The sequence below is a fragment of the Octopus sinensis genome, linkage group LG3 (assembly GCF_006345805.1).
Source record: "Octopus sinensis linkage group LG3, ASM634580v1, whole genome shotgun sequence".
In the NCBI taxonomy this organism is placed as follows: domain Eukaryota; kingdom Metazoa; phylum Mollusca; class Cephalopoda; order Octopoda; family Octopodidae; genus Octopus; species Octopus sinensis.
The window spans coordinates 37,010,000-37,029,999 of record NC_042999.1 but is presented as its reverse complement, the minus strand read 5'-3'; the positions used below and the strand labels follow the sequence as shown (position 1 = coordinate 37,029,999).

The 20,000-nt window shown below is 36.3% G+C and overlaps 1 protein-coding gene across 2 annotated transcripts in view; it reads right to left on the bottom strand.

Moving 5' to 3' along the window:
- LOC115209062 (F-box-like/WD repeat-containing protein TBL1X) overlaps positions 1 to 20,000 on the bottom strand; it is an 82,275-nt gene that overhangs the window by 2,314 nt on the left and 59,961 nt on the right. For both annotated transcript variants that reach the window (XM_029777139.2, XM_036500936.1), the window contains exons 6-14: positions 15,825 to 15,957; positions 13,240 to 13,378; positions 11,064 to 11,127; positions 8,389 to 8,486; positions 6,647 to 6,707; positions 5,338 to 5,459; positions 4,423 to 4,497; positions 3,034 to 3,161; positions 1,861 to 2,026 (exon numbers count right to left, since the gene is read on the bottom strand). In XM_029777139.2, coding sequence (XP_029632999.1) covers positions 1,861 to 2,026; positions 3,034 to 3,161; positions 4,423 to 4,497; positions 5,338 to 5,459; positions 6,647 to 6,707; positions 8,389 to 8,486; positions 11,064 to 11,127; positions 13,240 to 13,378; positions 15,825 to 15,957 — 986 coding nt within the window. The remainder of the gene's footprint in view (positions 1 to 1,860; positions 2,027 to 3,033; positions 3,162 to 4,422; positions 4,498 to 5,337; positions 5,460 to 6,646; positions 6,708 to 8,388; positions 8,487 to 11,063; positions 11,128 to 13,239; positions 13,379 to 15,824; positions 15,958 to 20,000) is intronic.

The following is a 20,000-nucleotide window of genomic DNA, read 5'->3' as shown; positions in this document are numbered from 1 at the left end:
CACCATTTCACTCATTACTGACAAATAAAACCATACAATGTCAACATGTATGTACATATACACACAAAATTATTACATGGTGTGCTTCCATACAGTTTCCATTTACAAGTTCCAATCACAAGTTACGCGTTGACCCTATGATAAAAGATACTTGCCTAAGGTACTTCACAAATAAAATTCAAGACCATGCTGTGAATTCTATATCTACACAACTAAAGATATGCCTATGTATGTGTGTGTATATGTATGTCTATATACATAAATACACACACATATATGTGCACAACATACACACATGCACAACATACATATATATATAAAAACACATACATATAAACACATCTATATATATATCACCATCATCACTTAACATCCACTTTCTTTGCTCATAACTCAAAACTCTATTGACTACATAATATTGCTTCTTTCATTAAAAAAAAAAATCACAATTACTCCAAAGGCTGGGGATCTATAATTAGTGTAAGCATGGTTGTTTGGTTAAAAAGTTTACTTCTCAACCATGTGGTTTTCGGTTCAATCCCACTGCATGATACGTTAGGGCAAGTGTATTCTAATGCAGCCCCAGGCCAACCAAAGCCTTGAGTGGATTTGACAGAGAGAAACTAAAAGAAGCCTGCTCTCTCTCTCTCTCTCTGTGAGGAAGAGGAGGGGAGCATCTCCGTCATGCTGAATTAATGTATAAATGGCTGATCAGAGAAACATACCCTTAATGCAATTCTTAGGTAGAAGTAGCATGACACATTAGGTGACAAGGCTGCACCTTTGAAATTCCAGATACAATCCACTCAGCAGGTTGCTATACAGTTTCCATCTACCTAATTTCGCTCACAAGAGTTGACCCAGGGTTATAGAAACTGATATGTACCTAAGAAGCCATGCAGTAGGATCATACCCAGGACCTCGTGATTGTGAAGTGAACTGCTTTTTTGCCTTTGGTCCCCTTTAATTCCTAGTTTACTCTCCTAAACCACCATAGCCATTTATGTTTTTAAAAAATCCTAATCAGTTTTTTATATTTAAATATCATTAGGAATTGTATAAAACATTGTTAAAATATTTTGTGTAGAAGTGTAACAAACCTAATGCACATATTTTTAACAACAAAATTTTTTATGGACCCCCAAGGGCCGTATCGACTTCCATTCAGAAACACTAACTATACTCTGCCTCTACATCTGAGTTTATCTCTTATCTAAAATATGCTAACTGTAAGATGACTAGAATGAAATGGGCATACAAAAACTAATTACTCTTTTACTCGTTTCAGTCATTTGACTGCGGCCATGCTAGAGCACCGTCTTTAGTCGAACAAATCGACCCCAGGACTTATTCTTTAAAAGCCTAGTACTTATTCTATCAGTCTCTTTTGCTGAACCGCTAAGTTACGGGGACGTAAACACCCCAGCATCGGTTGTCAAGCGATGCTGGACACACATACACACACACACACACATATATTATATATATATATATATGTGTATATATATATATATATATATATATATATATATACACATATATTATATATATATATATATGTGTATATATATATATATATATATATTATATATATATATATATATATATATACACACACACACACATATATGACAGGCTTCATTCAGTTCCCGTCTACCAAATCCACTCACAAGGCTTTGGTCAGCCCGAGGCTATAGTAGAAGACACTTGCCCAAGGTGCCACGCAGTGGGACTGAACCCAAAACCATGTGGTTGGTAAGCAAGCTACTTACCACACAGCCACGCCTGTTAATTTTCTGTAAAAAAACATTAGATTTCATCAATAGCAACAACTAATGATGATCAGAAAAATGATCTCACCTGTACATTCCAGATATGAACACATTTATCAAAGGATCCGCTTGCTAAATATTTTCCATCTGGACTAAAAGCTACACTATAGACAGGCTCTTGATGCTTCGTTAGTGTGTGGATACAAGAACCTTGCTCAACATCCCATAACCGAACTGTTGAGTCAAAACTTGCACTGGAAGAAAACAAAGAAAAATCATATCAAAATTTTAAATAGATGTAAGTATTAATGTCTTCTGAGCCATGAAGCTCTGAATATACAAGGAATGGAAATACCCTTTTTTAACTACTAATTTTTGCTTATGCTTTCAAAGAATAAATACTGATTTTGTGTCAAGTATTAAACCTCTGAACAAGACATCTGAATTATTTGGTTATAACATTGTAGCATCCACAATAAGAACAACCAATATATCAGTCATCATCAAGGTGGTAAGCTGGCAGAATCATTAGCACACCAGGTAAAATACTTAGAGGCATTTTATCTGCCTTTACATTTTGAGTTCAAATTCTACCAAGGTCAACTTTGCCTTTCATCCTTTCTAGGTTGACAAAAATAAGTATCTGTTGAGCTCTGACATATAATGTCCCCAAAATTGCTGGCCTTGTGCTAAAATTTGAAACCAATGTATCAGCCATCAGGTATCCTAAATTATAATGATATAATGATCTAGCAACCTCCTAGATACTCATAGGCTTTGTTTTCCAATTTTTATGGATTTAAATAATCAGAAATAGCGCACAGATAAAAACAATAAACTAAATGATAATTAAGGTAAAAATTATGATTCAGAAGGGCAAAATTTTTATTAATTGAGTGACAACAATCATGTTTGTGCATGGCATTCAATGATTTACAGGGTGTCCCAATAAATGCACATGCCCAGCTAAGGAGAATGGTAATTGTGGTATAGCTAGATATACTCAAGAAATGGTGCTGCCAAAGACAAACTTCCCTTACTGTTCCAGGATGGACAAGGACTACTATTGCTTTTGTTGAATGCTAGTTTTCAGCCAATCACTCACCAAATACAAGGAATATTCCAAACAAGATAAATGAAATTAGTACTCTGGCTGACATTTTCTTCTTATTCTGGTATGGTGACCTATGACTGAGACCATGCACAAAGCTAGACATTATGCTAAGGATTGCTTTACCAATAACAAAACTAAAGAATTTACCTTGCCAATATTAATGGGGCATTAGGGTTGTTAGTGCCTTGACCTGTAGGACTCCACTTGATCGTATAAATTTCTTTATCATGTGCTTGTAAATCATGGACACACTGATCTTGTCGCATACTCCATATCTATAATGCAAAAAAATAATAAATCCATTATAGTTGATTGATTAAAATTAAAGAATAAAGAACAAAGATATATAGAAGAAAAGAAAAATCGAAACTATATTAAAATATTCCATACATCCTCTTTCACCTATGATATTATATTGTTCTTTTGTTCATTTTATATACTGGCATGGGTTGAACTGATACTTAATTTGAGGTAGAATTTTACATATTGATGCTCTTCTTCTTGTCAGGCTTACTTGCTTTAAAGTAAGAAAGTTTTTTTTTTATTCCATTAAATTTTAGGACAGAGCTGCAGGTTGCATGTATGTGTGCATGCTTGAAAATGTTGACAAAACTATGCTGAGCTTATGGCACCAAACAGTGACTGAGTCTCAGCTACAAATGTTAACATCATTTAAGGTTAGCTAACAACCAGTGATGTTTGCTGACATTTCTTGCCAACAAATCACCTTGTACCTCTTCTCTTTTGTATGAAAAAAATCTCTCTTATTAGAAAACAAAGTAAAGTTGGTAACAGAAAGAGCATCCAGTCATAAAATCCTGCCCAATTTCCTCCCATCTAAACCATGCTAGCATAGTAACAAAGATGTGAAGTGAAAAGAAATATGCATGTGTACACACACACAATTTTATTTGTTTCCCTCATTGAACTGTGGCCATGTTAGAACAACAACTTGAAGTATTCAATCAAACAAATCAATGCCAGTACATACTTTTAAGTTTAGCACTTATTTTATCATTCACTTTTTCGTGAACTGCTAAGTTATAAGGGCATAAAGAAACCAACATCAGTTGTTGAGTAGTGTGGTGAAGACAAATACAAACACAGTTCCCATATATATGGGTAAAAAGGGTAAAGGGCAAAGGTGCATGGTTCAGTGGTTAGAGCATCAGGCTCACAATCAGAGGGTAGTGAGTTTGATTCCGGGATCAGGCTGTGTATAGTGTTCTTGAGCAAGACATTTTATTTCATGTTGCTCCTGTTCACTCAGCAGCAGAAATGAGTCGTGACGTCACTGGTGCCAAGTTGTACTGGCTTTTTTTTGCTTTTCCCTTGGATAACAATGATAGCATGGATAGTGGAGGCTGGTATCAATGGGAAACTGCTGGTGTTCCATAAACAACCTTACCTGGACTTGTGTCTCAGAGGGGGAACTTTCTAGGTGCAATCCCATGGTCATTCATGACCAAAGGAGGTCATTACTCTTTATTACTATACCTTATATATAAAACCTTTGAAACGATGGCAATGACTTACTTTTAATGTCATATCATCTGAACAAGATGCCAGGAGTAAACCTTGTGGGTCCCATTTGATTGCATTTACTTCATTCTGAAATAACAAAATTAAAGTTATTTAGAAATGCATGTATTTTTTATTCCTGTTCATATATCCAATTTAATCCTAGCCTGCCATGGAGAAACAGATGATATACAACAATATATCATATATTAGCAATATAACATTTAAAAATAACATAGTTTAGGTGCAAAATAATTAAGCAACAGGGGAACTTATATTCTAAAAATTATTGTATTATTACTGGACTGAGATTTCTTTCCAAGAAAAAAAAAATCAATAAAAGAAGTATGTGATACCAGTGCCGGTGGCATGTAAGAGACCCATCCAAACGTGACCATAGCCAGCGCAGCCCTGACTGGCACGTAAAAAGCACCATCTGATCGTGGCCGTTGCCAGCTTCGTCTGGTCTCCGTGCCGGTGGCACGTAAAAAGCACCATCCGATCATGGCCGGTGGCATGTAAAAAGCACCCACTACACTCACGGAGTGGTTGGCATTAGGAAGGGCATCCAGCTGTAGAAACACTGCCAGATCAGACTGGGCCTGGTGCAGCCTTCTGGCTTCCCAGACCCCAGTTGAACCGTCCAACCCATGCTAGCATGGAAAGCGGACGTTAAACGACGATGATGATGATGTGTTTTATTACTCAAATAAAATTCTGGAAAAGTGAAATCAGAAATTCAAAGATAACAATGACACTGAAATTCTGCACCAGTGAAGCAGACAACTAGAAGCTTCATCCATGGTCGTTAATGACAGACAGAGGGGACACGCACACACAGGTTATTGTTGGAATGTCCAATGATCCAATTTCTATTCAATTAACACTGATCTGAAGCTAAACAACAAGAACAACAACAAAACTACTCACTGTATGGCCTTGGAATGTTTTTATTGGTTTTTCCACACCTAATTTACAAACATGTATACACTGATCAGTTGAACAGGAAGCAAAACTTGTGTTACTCTGCCAGTCAACGTCCAGCGCAGGAGCTGAAGAAGAAGATGTGGAGGGGGGAAAATTCAGCATGAATTAATGCAATGTAGTTACCATAGAGATCAATTTAACATAATGTGTAGCATTATAGAAATCAAATTAATATCATAATGAAATAAACATAATGCAGTTATGGAAATTAAAATGTTTCTTTAAAATGTAAAAGATATATGGCTTTATATTTAAACATTCATAACAACATACCAAGCAGTTTTAGTTTTGGAATTATTAGAACTCTCTCTCTCTCTCTCTCTCTTTCACTCTCACACACACACACACATCTCAAGACATGCTCATCAATGAGAGGAGCTCTAATTCTTGTTCAAATCACACCCAACATCATTTTTTATGTTCAGTCTTCTATATTGGTATGGCTTTGTAGACTATTTGAATCAGTATTCTAAAGCCTGACATGCTTGCCGACATCAAGACTTGCTTTGGGGTTTGTTTGTTTTTTTTTCTCTTTTTTTTTAAATGTTTTTGCACAATGAATCACAACTGGACGTTTTATATACGAGAGATATAAACACATCACTGCTGAAATGGTGTCACTACAAGCAGATGTGGAGATAACACGCACACACACACACCATGAGCTTCTCTGCTGTTTCCATCTACTGAATAACATACCAAGGCAGTGGTTAGTCCAAGGCTATAATAGAAAACACTTGCCCGGGGTTCAACACAGAGGAGATAACCTAACCATCCTCACCTCACAGCCATCTTAAAACAAGGGCATATTGGACAAACAAAGCACAAATATATGAAGGCGGCGAGCTGGCAGAATCGTTAGCACGCCGGGCGAAATGCGTAGCTGTATTTCGTCTGCCGTTACGTTCTGAGTTCAAATTCCGCCGAGGTCGACTTTGCCTTTCATCCTTTCAGGGTCGATAAATTAAGTACCAATTACGCACTGGGGTCAATGTAATCGACTTGATCCGTTTGTCTGTCTTTGTTTGTCCCCTCTGTGTTTAGCCCCTTGTGGGTAGTAAAGAAATAAATATATTTGAAAAAAAGAAAGGTGGATGATAACAACAGGAATGCTTTTGAATGAAGATTTGCTAAATGAGAGAGAGAGAGAGAGAGAGTAGAATATAAGTGCACAGAATGAAATCTTGTTTGTCATTTACAGATGGGGGGGGGGGGGGTTATGCAAAATGTAAATGAAAATATTTGCACTTACCAGAGTGAAATGCAAATTGTTGTGTACAGTGTCCTGAACTGGCATCCCATATAATTGTTGTCTTGAAGAAAAGAAAAATTTACAAAGATTAGTCATAACAACAACAACATACAAGAAAAACTACTTCTTTTTTTTCTTTTCTTTTCTTTGCCTTTTTGTCATGAGGAAAGGCAGTGTCCCTGTCACTTTAGAGAGTGTCTGAGATAAATGGAATGAAGAGGGGGGGGTGTATCTTCTAACCAGAGAAATGGTTCAAATGAATGCATATAATAGGGTGGATTCAAAACACCCAAGGTACCTGTAGTGGTGTTAAAGTGAGAGCTGGATTAAGTCTACCAACCAAATAGGCCATGGTGGGATTTGAACACAGAACACAAAGAGCAAAATCAACTACAGCAAACAACCCAGTTTGACAAATCACCACCTTGGATTGTTACTATTTTATCAACCTCAGAAGAATGAAAGGTAAAGTTGACAAAAGCAGGATTTGAACCTTAGTGGGTAAAGACATTTTTCACTGTCACCTGGTTTATAACTACATAGGCAGTTGCCCCACTGGTTATCCACAATCCTCAAAAGAACTGGGGATCTCGGAATGCAAACCTATATTTTTCATATGTTCTACTAATCCTTTATCATCGATTCATTTAATAGTTTTTGTTTTGTTTTTTTAACTAAACAACCATGATAAACGAGGATAGATGTATCTTGCTTGAAAAACAATAAATAAAGTTAGATGCAAGTAATGATTGGCATCAGGAAGAGTATCAGAACACCACCTCGAGAAATATTGTTCAATTCTTGCCAGTATGGAAAAGTGGTCATTAAATTAGAAATGAATCAAAACAAGGTGTCCTGATAAATAAAAAAAGAAACATTCTATACAGCTTATTTTTACCTCAACGAACAACACAGGTTCCTAGTTGTAGAATTATGTCCTTCATTTGTAATAGCAGTGAGCTTGCAAAAACACATTCAGATTTACCTTTAACCTGTTTCAGTTATTAGAATGCAGCCATGCTGAGGCACCACATTGATTTCTGTTTTTTGTTATTTCATATCAACCCTTGACATACCAACTTCTTGAGACTGATTTTGGTCCTTTGATACAAACAATCCTTCTGTCCCAGACACCTCTTATTCTTTCAAAATTTGGCATAAGGCCAGTAACTGAACTCAAAACATGAAGAGCTAGAAGATATGTCAATAAGCATTTTGCCCAACACGTTAACAATTCTGCCAGCCCACTGTCTTTATTTTTGAAATTCTAGCATAAGGCAAGCAACTTATATATTCATATTGTTATGAATTAATCATGCTTCAAGATATCAATGATGTGATTGTTTATTTTTAGAATGACATTGTAGCTTAGGCGAGTCTGGATTTGGCTAATTTGAACATAAATACATAGAATATTCATGCTAGATATGGCCAGTTTAAATGTTAATGGGTTAAACACACATTAATATACCAATCAACTGATGAAAATATATATTTTAGTGAAGCTATATACCTAACTTTAAATGCTCAATTATTTTCAAAATTAAATGAGACAGAGGTAGTTTTGTGCTTCAAAATAATGTTATGAGAGTTTTAAAATGGAATGTTCTTCAAATTCAACAGTTCTCTGACAATGAGTCATTAATTTAACTAAAACTATGTCAAGTCACAATTAGGAAATTAAAAATTTCTATGTTTTGATTTTTGAATTTTTTTTTAATTCAAAAGACCAAATATCTTACCTTATCCACACCAGCACTAAGAATATAATTTCCTCGTTTATTCCATTTCAGAGCAAATATGGGTCCTTTATGTTGACCAAGTGTATTTACCAGTTGGCCTGCAATAATTAAATAAAAATACAAAATAAAACTGATGGGGAGAAGAAAAAAAAGCTTTAGTACTTTGAAATTCCTAAAGCAAAAATAATACTGAGAATGGACAACACAATACCAGTTTGAACTCATTTTCACTTTAACATTGTCACTCATCATTGTTCTTTATCCCCTTAGTAGCTATGTTTGTATGGAGAAACTGAAGGTTCAAGCAATTTTAAATTGATATAAAACTAAATTTTCAAAATTCATAAACCATATTTGCCTTGATCAAATAAGGAAAAAAGAAAACACTAAAGTTTTAAGAAGGCCATTCTGAAGACACTGAGCTGAATTAATTAAATAGTAGGTTAAACTTCATACCAATTGTTGATCTGAAAACATACAGTATAACAACAATTTTTCAAGCAATTTTAATATTTATCTTAATATATTAAAATTTACTAAAAGTATGTTTTTGACCAAGCAGCATAAGTGACCCACAAAAAGAGTAGATGTGATCCATAGACCCATTATTTCAGATACAACATGCAACAATAACCTAGCACAGGACAGCACTTTTTTGTGTGGTGTGTGTGTGTGTGTGAAAGATAGAGAGAGAGAGAGAAAGAAAGAAAGAGAGAGAGAGAGAGACAATCATCCAGTGTCAAGACAAGGAAAAACACACATGACTGGGTTCTTCCAGTTTCAGTCTACTAAATCCACTAACAAGGCTCTGGTCAGCCCAGGGCTACGAAGGTCACTTGCCCAAGGTGCACACAATGGGACTGAACCTAAAATCAAGTAGTTGAGAAGAAAACTTCTTAACCACACAGCTAAACCTGTGCCTAATGATATAATTCAAGAAAGGAAACAAACATCCACATTATCTGAAACATAAACTTAGTAGGTACAAGCATGGATATGTGGATACAGGGTTGGTTTTGTTACATGGTTTTGAGTTCTATCTCACTGCATGGTACCTAGAGCAAATATCTACTACAGTAGAATCAGAATGAGGGTAATTGGTAGATGGAAACTATATGGAAACCTATCATCATCATCGTTTAACATCCGCTTTCCATGCTAGCATGGGTCGGATGATTTGACTGAGGACTGGCAAACCAGATGGCTGCGCCAGGCTCCAATCTGATCTGGCAGAGTTTCTACAGCTGGATGCCCTTCCTAATGCCAACCACTCCAAGAGTGTAGTGGGTGCATCATATATCCATTTTCCACACTAGCATGGGTTGGACAGTTTGACAGGAGCTGACCAGCTGAAGGGCTGTTCAAGCTCCCTGTCTGTTTTGGCATAGTTTCTACAGCTGGATGCCCTTCCTAACGTCAATGACTTTACAGAATGTGCTTTTTACACAGCACCGGCACAGATGCTTTTTATGTATCACCAGCACTTACAAGCCTGCAACATTAGGAGTGCTCGGCTGAAGAGGGTTGCAAGGGACGTACTTGTATTCAAAGACAGCCAAGCTTTTAATTAGCTCGATGTGTCGTCTCAAGTACAGACCACCAGATGTTTCGGTCCCCTGTTACCCCCTCTGTGAGTCCCAATGCCTGCAGTTCCTTTCTCATCACTTTGTCCCACATCTTCCCGGGTCTGCCCCTTCCACATGTTCCCTCATCAATTAGAGAGCAGCATGCAAAACAAATAATGACATTCATTGACATTCCCTGCTAACAAAACATCCTGTTGCTCTCTGTTATCAAAGATGAGTGAAATAATATTAACAAGAGCACTCAGAGAGTGCAAACTTCTGCCAAAGCAACACCAACGTCCTTTCAATGATTAGCTGAAGGTGATTCTTAAAATGAGAATATCTGAAATAAACTTGACTGCTCTCACAAACGAGAATACTAAAAATGAATCCGATATCTCTCAAAAAATTAAGTTTAAAAAGTGGGAAAATAAACTAGAATCCTTGTCCAGTACCAGATCGATCCCAAAATCTAATCAGTTCGTGCCAGTCACGGGGCCAAACATCCCTGAAAGTTTCATTCGAATCCATCCAGTAGTTCTTGAGATATCTCATCCATGGACAAACAAACAAACACGACTGAAAACAATACCTCCACTTTCACTAAGGTGGAGGTAATAATAAGCCCCCATCGCCTGCAAAACAGGTATGAGTTAGATACAGGAAGAGCATCTGACTATGAAAACAATGCTTCGAAACATATTCATCTAATTATGGCAAACATTGTAAAACAACAAATTAATGAATATCTAAAAATGTTTAGAGATTATTCTAGACCATGAGTTCAAACTTCTTGTCACAAGTTTGGGTTTTACATTAGGGTAAGATAGTTCATGTCCAATAAGTTCATCATCATCAATAATTCGCCCTTTTTTTTTTTTTTTGCAATAAAAAGTTTTTAACTATTAATGGTGAAATACTATGGATATATTTTCTTAGTAAACTTTTTCCTCGCGGTAGGTAAAATTGATGGCAGTGAACTTACCTGTAATCAAGATAGTTGCCCTATCTAGCACAGTTTTTACTTCAAGAATGCATCATAAGCATTAAAAAATAATATAAAAATAAAGAAAAAACAGTAAAAAGTCTTTCCAAAAGCAGCTTACTTACCATCAGTACTCCATATTCTAGCAAAGCCATCATAGGATCCTGTCGCTAAGAGCGTACCATCACACTGCAATAAATACAATGACATTTAATCTACCTTTTTAAAAACTCCTCATATCAACTAACTTATGTTAGTAATAATTATAAGGATCATAAATTAAACGAAAAACATTTTTCAATGATAATTATGGTTATGAAAACTTATTTTTAAAAATACAGTCTCAACTAGCTAACTGTATTTTTGAAAAGCTTCTTTATTTTCTTACATTAATTGAACATTACAAATTCTTCTAAATATGAAATTAAAATTGCCAAAGGAACTCCCCCCAAGAGTAAGTCATTTATAAGAAGTTTTTATAGATAATGGTTTCTCAAGAAGCAGTGTTAGAAAAAAGAAATCTTATACATAATAAAGCATTCGCTGGAAACAGAATTCAAAAGACTGTTTACATCTAATTCTTTCTAATTTCAAGACAAGGTCAACAACTTTGCAAGACAAGGTCAACAACTTTGAAGTCAATATCAACCCAGTACTTGACTGTCACCTTATTTTATCAACCCTGAAAGGATGAAAGGCAAAACTGACCTCAGCAGGATTTGAACTCAGAACATAAAGAGCTGGAAGAAAATGCTGCTAAGAATTTTTCTAATGTGCTAATGATTCTGCTACCTCACCACTTTAAATATTTATATATAAATGCAGGCATGGCTGTGTGTTAAGAAGCTTGCTTCCCAATCACATGGTCTTGGGTTCAGTTCCACTGCGTGGCACCTTGGGCACATGTCTGCTATAGCCTTGTGCCAACCAAAGCTTTGTGAATGGATTTGGTAGATGGAGACTGGAAAAGCCTGTCATGTGTGTGTGTGTGTGTGTGTGTGCGTCACCACCACCACTTGACAACTGGTACTAGTCTGTTTACATCTCCATAACTTAGCAGTTCAACAAAAGAAACAATAGAATAAGTACCAAGCTTTTAAAAAAAATAATAAGTATTGGGGTCGATACGTTTGACTAAAAATTCTTCCAGACAGTGACTCAGTATGGCCGCAGTCTAATGACTGAAACAAGTAAAGGATAGGAGATATAATGATGTTGATCAACAACTGTTGTCATGTTTGGCAACTTACTGAACACAAAGGTGCATCACTGTGTGCATGTGTCTGGATAAGTATGTGTGTGTGACAAAATATACAGATGCTGTTCCAGCAGAACCATCAAGCTCATTTTTTCCCTTTATACATGATTTTGAGATGATTTTGAATTTGCATCTCAATTTTGATCAAGTTGCAGCAAAAAAATTTTAAGAGTCATTTCAGAACAGACCTACTAACATTAATTAAAGAAACAATTTATTTTCATCATCACCATTTAACATCCACTTTCCATATCAGTATAGGTAGCATGCTTTATCAAGGAATCAGTGAATTGCAGAACTGTGTTGAGTTCCAATGTCCTCTTTGGCATGATTTCTATGGCTGGATGCCCTTCCTAATGTCAACCACTTTACAGAGTGTACAGAGTGCTTTTTTTTTTTTTCGCATGCCACCAGAAAAGAACAGAGAAAAAGGAAATGGAAAAAGCTCCCACTACCAAGAGGAACTATTTGAAAAGGGAAGGTGGAGGTGGGTGGCTGTATGTCAGTTGTTAGAAGACTAAAAGTATGATAGAAAGACAATCACAGGTGTCTTGCTGTAGAGGAGATAACAGGATGGTAGTGATGGGATGCTAGAGTAATCTCTCAAGGAGCAAGAAGGTGAGTATAAGAGAGGACATGGACAGTGTTTCATGGGAAAGGATGAAAAAGCATGTGGATACTTTCATAAGTGTGTGAGGAAGGGGAATTGACAGGTGGAGATAGAGGTTAATGTAGTGAGTGATGAACAAGGGTGGGAGTGCAGTTTTATGCTTAGAATTAGACATACAGAAAGTTTAACCCTTTGGTGTTCAAACTTCTCTATTAAATGTAATACTTTTTCACTCAAATCTTTTTGAATTAACCATGCATTATGTTATAGCTTTGAGGTTTCAATGATATGATTGTTTATTTTTAGAGTGTCACTATAGGTTAGGTGTGAGAGGCTAGATATGGCCAGTTTGAATATAAAACATGTAGGATATTTGGGCCAGATATGGCCGGTTTAAACACTAAAGGGTTAAAGAAGGAAAAAAAAAACTTACATTCCAGTCAAGAGAAGTAACATCTTTATTACTAGGAACTTCTGTTCCCCCTTTCTGTATACAATGACGAAGAACCAACTGGTTAGCATTATTGCTGTTATCATTCATATTCCATATCCGAGCAGTTGAATCTCCTGAACTGTGAACAGAAATTTTGTATTTTTAAAGAAACATAACACATCAGAATTACTAAAGCAGAAATGTTTTGTTTTAGTCTTATAAATGTTTACTAAATTCTACTTCCTAAATTAATGACCAATTGGCTGTATTAAAGGAAAATAAGATAACTAACTTTTAGGTCAAAAATTTACAAGATTAAATTCTACTTTCATAAGAACGAAAAAGCATTTGTTAAATAATATTACTTCTGACATATGCATTCAACAAATATAGTTTTGAGGAAAGGATGCTTCTATATAGGTAACAGTAAAGTTGTTTAATAAGAAACACAAATATTTTAGTTTTTCACTTTAAAAAGAAACATCTATTTTTTTTTTAAATTAGAAATACACACACACACACACACACACAGATATATTCTTTTATTCGTTTCAGTCATTTGACTGTGGCCATGCTGGAGCACGGCCTATAGTCAAGCAAATCGACCCGAGGGCTTATTCTTTGTAAGCCTAATACTTATTCTATCGGTCTCTTTTGCCAAACCGCTTAGTTATGGGAATGCAACACACCAGCATCGGTTGTCAAGCGATGTTGGGGGGACAAACACACACACATGACGTGCTTCTTTCAGTTTCCATCTACCAAATCCACTCACAAGGCTTTGGCCGGCCCGAGGCTATAGAAGACACTTGCCCAAGGTGCCATGCAGTGGGACTAAGCAAGCTACTCACCACACAGCCACTGCTACACCTACTTACCACACACCCACTCCTATATTTCTAAGTTGGAAAATCATTGCTTCACATCTTATCACTATCATTGTGCTACAGCAGATTGATGCATGTGTGTATGCACATACATGCACCTTTAACAGAAACCACTTTGTTACAAGCATTCAGGTCAGGTCACCAGTTTGAAGATATATCCTTCCTGTCCTCCCACTAGACTTAGAGGCTCATAAAAAGGTTATGGGGATTGCATTCCCTCTTAACTAGGAAGGAAAAAAAAATTCATTGTGATCTACTTTGCTCAGTTCAACAATTATTTAAATGTTTACTATCATATCAGTTATTTTTTGCCTAGTATTTATGTAATATGAGAAAATCATTTCTATACATTAATATTAAATACATAGGAGTGGCTGTGTGGTAAGTAGCTTGCTAACCAACCACATGGTTCCGGGTTCAGTCCCACTGCGTGGCATCTTGGGCAAGTGTCTTCTGCTATAGCCCCGGGCCGACCAATGCCTTGTGAGTGGATTTGGTAGACGGAAACTGAAAGAAGCCTGTCGTATATATGTATAAATGTGTGTGTATGTGTTTGTGTGTCTGTGTTTGTCCCCCTAACATTGCTTGACAACCAATGCTGGTGTGTTTACGTCCCCGTCACTTAGCGGTTCGGCAAAAGAGACCAATAGAATAAGTACTGGGCTTACAAAAAGAATAAGTCCCGGGGTCGATTTGCTCGACTAAAAGGCGGTGCTCCAGCATGGCCACAGTCAAATGACTGAAACAAGTAAAAGAGTAAAAGAGATATATATATATAATGGGGGTGCTGAAAAGTTCCTGGCTTTGGGTGAAAGCAAATACAGGACAAACAGCAGTTAATTATGATTTTATCCAACATATTCCCTCCCCTCCCTGAGTCACTTAATGCAGCCGTCCTTCAGTTTTTCTGAGCCCTGTAAAAGAACTCAAAAGGTTGGGCCTCCGAGCAGGCCTTTCACCAGGAGCTTTTCTGCACCCTTTCATGCACGTGTACACATACAATCTCTAGATTTTGTTGAGACATTTCTCTAGAAGGAAAACTGACATGACACCTGTAACTTTGTTTGCATCCAATGATTTAGAATAGTTATCTTGGAGGCAAATGATCATATACTATTTAGAAAGTGGGATTGATTCTCAGCAAGGCCTTTCCTTACATTAAAAAGCTTCAAGTACAGACATCACTCGATTTTTAACATCTCCATTATGTATTGCATACTATGGCTGGTAATGGCTGGTTGAAAAAAGCAAAACATCCAATGAGAAATTCCATGATGTAATTGTTTATTTACTTGCCACATCAGTGCAAAAGACGTGTAGGTCCCAGACAGGACTGAAATACCTATTTCTTTACTACCCACAAGGGGCTAAACACAGAGAGGAGAAACAAGGACGAACGGATTAAGTCGATTACATTGACCCCAGTGCATAACTTATTTAATCGGCCCCGAAAGGATGAAAGGCAAAGCCGACGTCAGCTGAATTTGAACTCAGACCGTAGCGGCAGACGAAATACTGCTAAGCATTTCGCCCGGTGTGCTAACGTTTCTGCCAGCTCACCGTATATAGGACTGAAATACCACATCCATGCTGCTTTAAAAAAACACTAAAGAGACAGCGTTGTTCAGAATCAAGTTACTGCCATTGTGTGTGTGTGTAATTATGTAACAAAAAAAAATTCTGGTTTAGGATACTTACCCAGAGGCTAACAGGTCATTTGTAGGGTTCCATGCACATATGAACACCTCTGATTCATGTCCCCTTAATACAGTAGCTTTACTGCTGGGAATTTCCAGGGTGCCATCAATGTCCATAGTATCAGTATGGTTCACTACAAAAATAAAAAAACAGAGCATATTTTGAGATGAATAATACAAAACTCATTTTCAAAGGGCTATTTAAAGAGGTGTGTGTGTCTATTTGTGTACACGCACATGTAGAAATCTTCATTGTCAACTTTAAAAATTTAAATCATTTCAAAACAAGAAATCTTGAGAAAAACAAAATGTTATAGGAAAATTACATCAACAAATTTTGGGGTAATAATTTAATCTGTATACCAATTAATTGATTTAATTAGCCATTAAAATCAATTCTCTTTCCTTTATAACAAGACATCTGTCATCTACATAATTATCATTCAAGATGAGGCTGAGAGACAGACAAGCAACAGAACAAAATTGTCACATTAAATTTTCTGTAGATTTTAAAGATCTTCAAAAATGATAAAATATCAAACATGACAGGTAGTGCAAGGCATTTTATATATGAGCCAGTGGGGGGAAGAGTAACAAACTATGACTGGTAGGAGCAAGTTAATCCTCAAGCCAAAGTCCTGGATCAAATGCTTTCAATAGAGTGGTAGAGGGGACTACACTAAAGTAACCCATGGGTCAAGGTGGTTGAGTTAAACAGGGAAATGGATAAGTTTACCACCAAAGAACAAGAACAGAAGCAGTTCTTTCAATGAAGTTTCCATACAGTTTCAGTCTATCAAATTTCATTCACAAAGATTTGGTCAACATGAAACTATGACAGAAGACACTGGCTTATAGTTCCACATTGTAAGAACAAATTTAAAGCCACATAGTTACTTGGCAATTTTGGGGGTTTTTTTTTTAACTACACAGCCATGCTTAGAGGGCAGTGGTGGGAGGTGATGGTGACAGAAGGATCTCTATTGTTCAACAATGAGAATTCAGTTCAATCAACTGAATCATCTGCTGCCGGGTTTAACATATAAGCAGCTAGCAATTCACAGACACGTTCTTAGGTAGAATCAACATGACACAATGTAACAAACCTTTACCTTTGGAATTACATACAGAATCCACCTGGTGGATTTCTTTACAGTATCCATCAATCCAATTTTATCCTAGGTATCTCTGTCACACTCTAATCTTTCATCATCTGACACAAGATGATTTCCTCCAATGCCCCCTCCACTCTCAAAAATTCCTTGTCTTGCAAGTTACTTTGTGACCCTGCTAGTGCTGGTGCCACATAAAAAGCACTCGGTCCACACTGTGAAGTGGTTGGCATTTAGAAGAGCATCTGAACCAAAAGTGACTTTATCAGTGCTGGTGCCACGTAAAAAGCACTCAGTTCACTCTACAGGGTGGTTGACATTTGGAAGGGCATCCAGCCATAAAAACCATACCGAAACAGACACAGAAGCTTGGTGTAGTCTTCTACTTGGCCAGCTCCTGTCAAACCATCTCCAAGATGCCACTCAGAACAGAAAAGTTTGTGATAACAAAGTGAACTTCTTAACTATTTGGTCATACCACATCTATACAGGATGTCATGTATCATATAAAACCATTATATTCACTTTCGTCTTATATTGTAATAGTATTATGTGTTATAGTGTTAAATGATTTTGTTGCACATCTCCAACCTATTCTCTGACACATTTCCTCTGTATCTCATTTAACACCTTATAGTTTAAAATCATCATCGTTATCATTTATTGTCTACTATTCCATGCTTCCAGAAGTCAGATGGAATTTGCAGAGGCAGATTTTCTATGGCTGAAAGCACTTCCTGTCACCAACCACCACTTGTTTCTATGCAAGGCAATATTTCCCATAGCCAAATATATTTTTCCAAGGAAGAAGGGAAACAAACAACATTGCTGGTATAACTGTGATGCCCTAACAATTGCATGAAGTCAGGACACGAGTGTATAAACACACACACACACAAAGATGGACTTCTTTCAGCTTCCATCAAGCAAATCCATTTACAAGGCTTTGATCAGCAGGGGACTATAGTGGAAGACACTCAAGATTGGGAAGCAAACTTCTTAACCTGGGCCTGTAACAATATATGCGTTTTAAATGGCAGTAATAATGCCTCCTTTAAGAGCTATTGTAATCTAGCAGTATAATAATGTTCGTCCATCGCTGTTGATGATGACAAAGACATCGCATGGGAAAAGAAAATGGTCCATGAAACATCTGGCTGTAACCAATCAGGCCAGTGCATGCTCAGATCAACACTGGTGCTGGGGTTGGTCTGAAAGCACTTCAGTGAGGCTTTGAGTGTATCATATCTCTTCCAAGATATAACTGTGATACTTTTAACACAGTCTTCAGCAATGTCATTATAACTATTTCAACACACTATTTCAGATCAAGTCACCAAATACAACACTCAAAATACCACGATTTCATACTGTGTGGCAACATGAAATAGAAAGAAGTTTCTTTTTAAAAATTCAAAATACTTCCGAACTTTCTTTATAAAAACAAATGTTACTGTTCTAAGTTAACTGACTTAAAACTGAAATGGAAACTTATAAAAGACATTTCTGAAATATCTTTATAAACCAATGTTTACAGTGACACATACATGAAGTGTAAATATAAATTACATTACTCTCTCTCTGATTAAGAAATTTGCTTCGCAGCCACTCATAGTACCTTGAGCAAGAGTCATCCACTGTAACATCATTTGATAAGTGGAAACTGGGGGAAAAAACCTGTGGGGTGTGTGTGTGTGTGTTTGTGTCCTCTTGCCTTACCATCACATGTCACTATTATACAAGTAATGTTATTTCATTTTCAATCTCCCGTGAAAACCTGTCTGACCACTGGAAAATATTTGGCTTAGAAACAAGTGTGGATTGGGAGCAGAAAGAGCACCCAGTCATAGAAAATCTCCCTCAATGGTCTGCATCGGACCCCTGCATACATGGAAAAATAGATGTTAAAATAACAATGATGATGATGACAATAATGAGGATTGCATCCAAGTTTCAATTCCTACATTTACAAAATCTCTCTGGCAAGATGTTTAATAGATTAATGTCACCAAAACACTAATAGCTGCACAATATAGCAGGAATGTTACTGATTGTTTGGCTAATTGGATTGTAAATAAACCATGAATTGACTATTTAAATATGCAACAGGAATGTGGATATTAATTTTTCAACCAAGTAAATTGAATAAATAAATGTCGGTAAACTTCAATGATTCAGTCCATAATAGTTATTCATTTAAGAATAATAAAATATTTAGTCTAACATAACAGAAAATCTTGTGTCTCATAAACAAAACTTTTATAATTTCAGTCAGTCTAAGCAGTGAAAAAAATATTTACAAAATACTTTATCTTTTACTTGCTTCAGTCATTAGACTGCAGACATGCTGGGGCACTACCTTGAAGCATATTAGTCAAACGAATTGACACCTGTATTTTTTGTAAGTCTGGTACTTATTCTACCAGTTTTTTTTTTTGTTTTTGTTTTTTTGCCAAACAACAAAGTTACTGGGATGTAAACACACCAACACTGGTTGTCAATGAGTGGTGAAAAACAAAGACACACAGAGGTGTGTGTAAGTGTGTGCGCGCGCAACTGGCTTCTTTCATTTTCCATCCACCAAATCCTCTCCCAAGGCTTTGGTTGACCCAAGATTATAGTAGAAGGCATTTGCCCAAGGTGAAACACATTGGGAATGAACCTACTTGAATATAAAGTTCCAATAAATTCATTAAAAAGACATTTCCAAAACGAATTTTAACATTAATTTTTCATAACACTATAAGCTACGGATTTATGAATATAAAAAACACTGATTAAGTTCAGTTTTTTTAAATAAAGAAAATAGTGTATTAATAACCTTGAACCAGTGAATTAGGCTTATCTTAAGTTGTGGAAACCACAGCTATTATTCAACTCTTCTTAAAAATATAAAATATAGCAGAAAATCCAAGATAAAATTTAATAATATATAAAACAAAATGTTACAGAGCCACACTAGGAGGGCAAATAAGTAAAAGTTAGCCACCATTTATATGTAAAATAAATAAACTTGAGTTGCTAGACGGACTATCAGGATAGGTCTCCTTCTCTAAGTAAACATG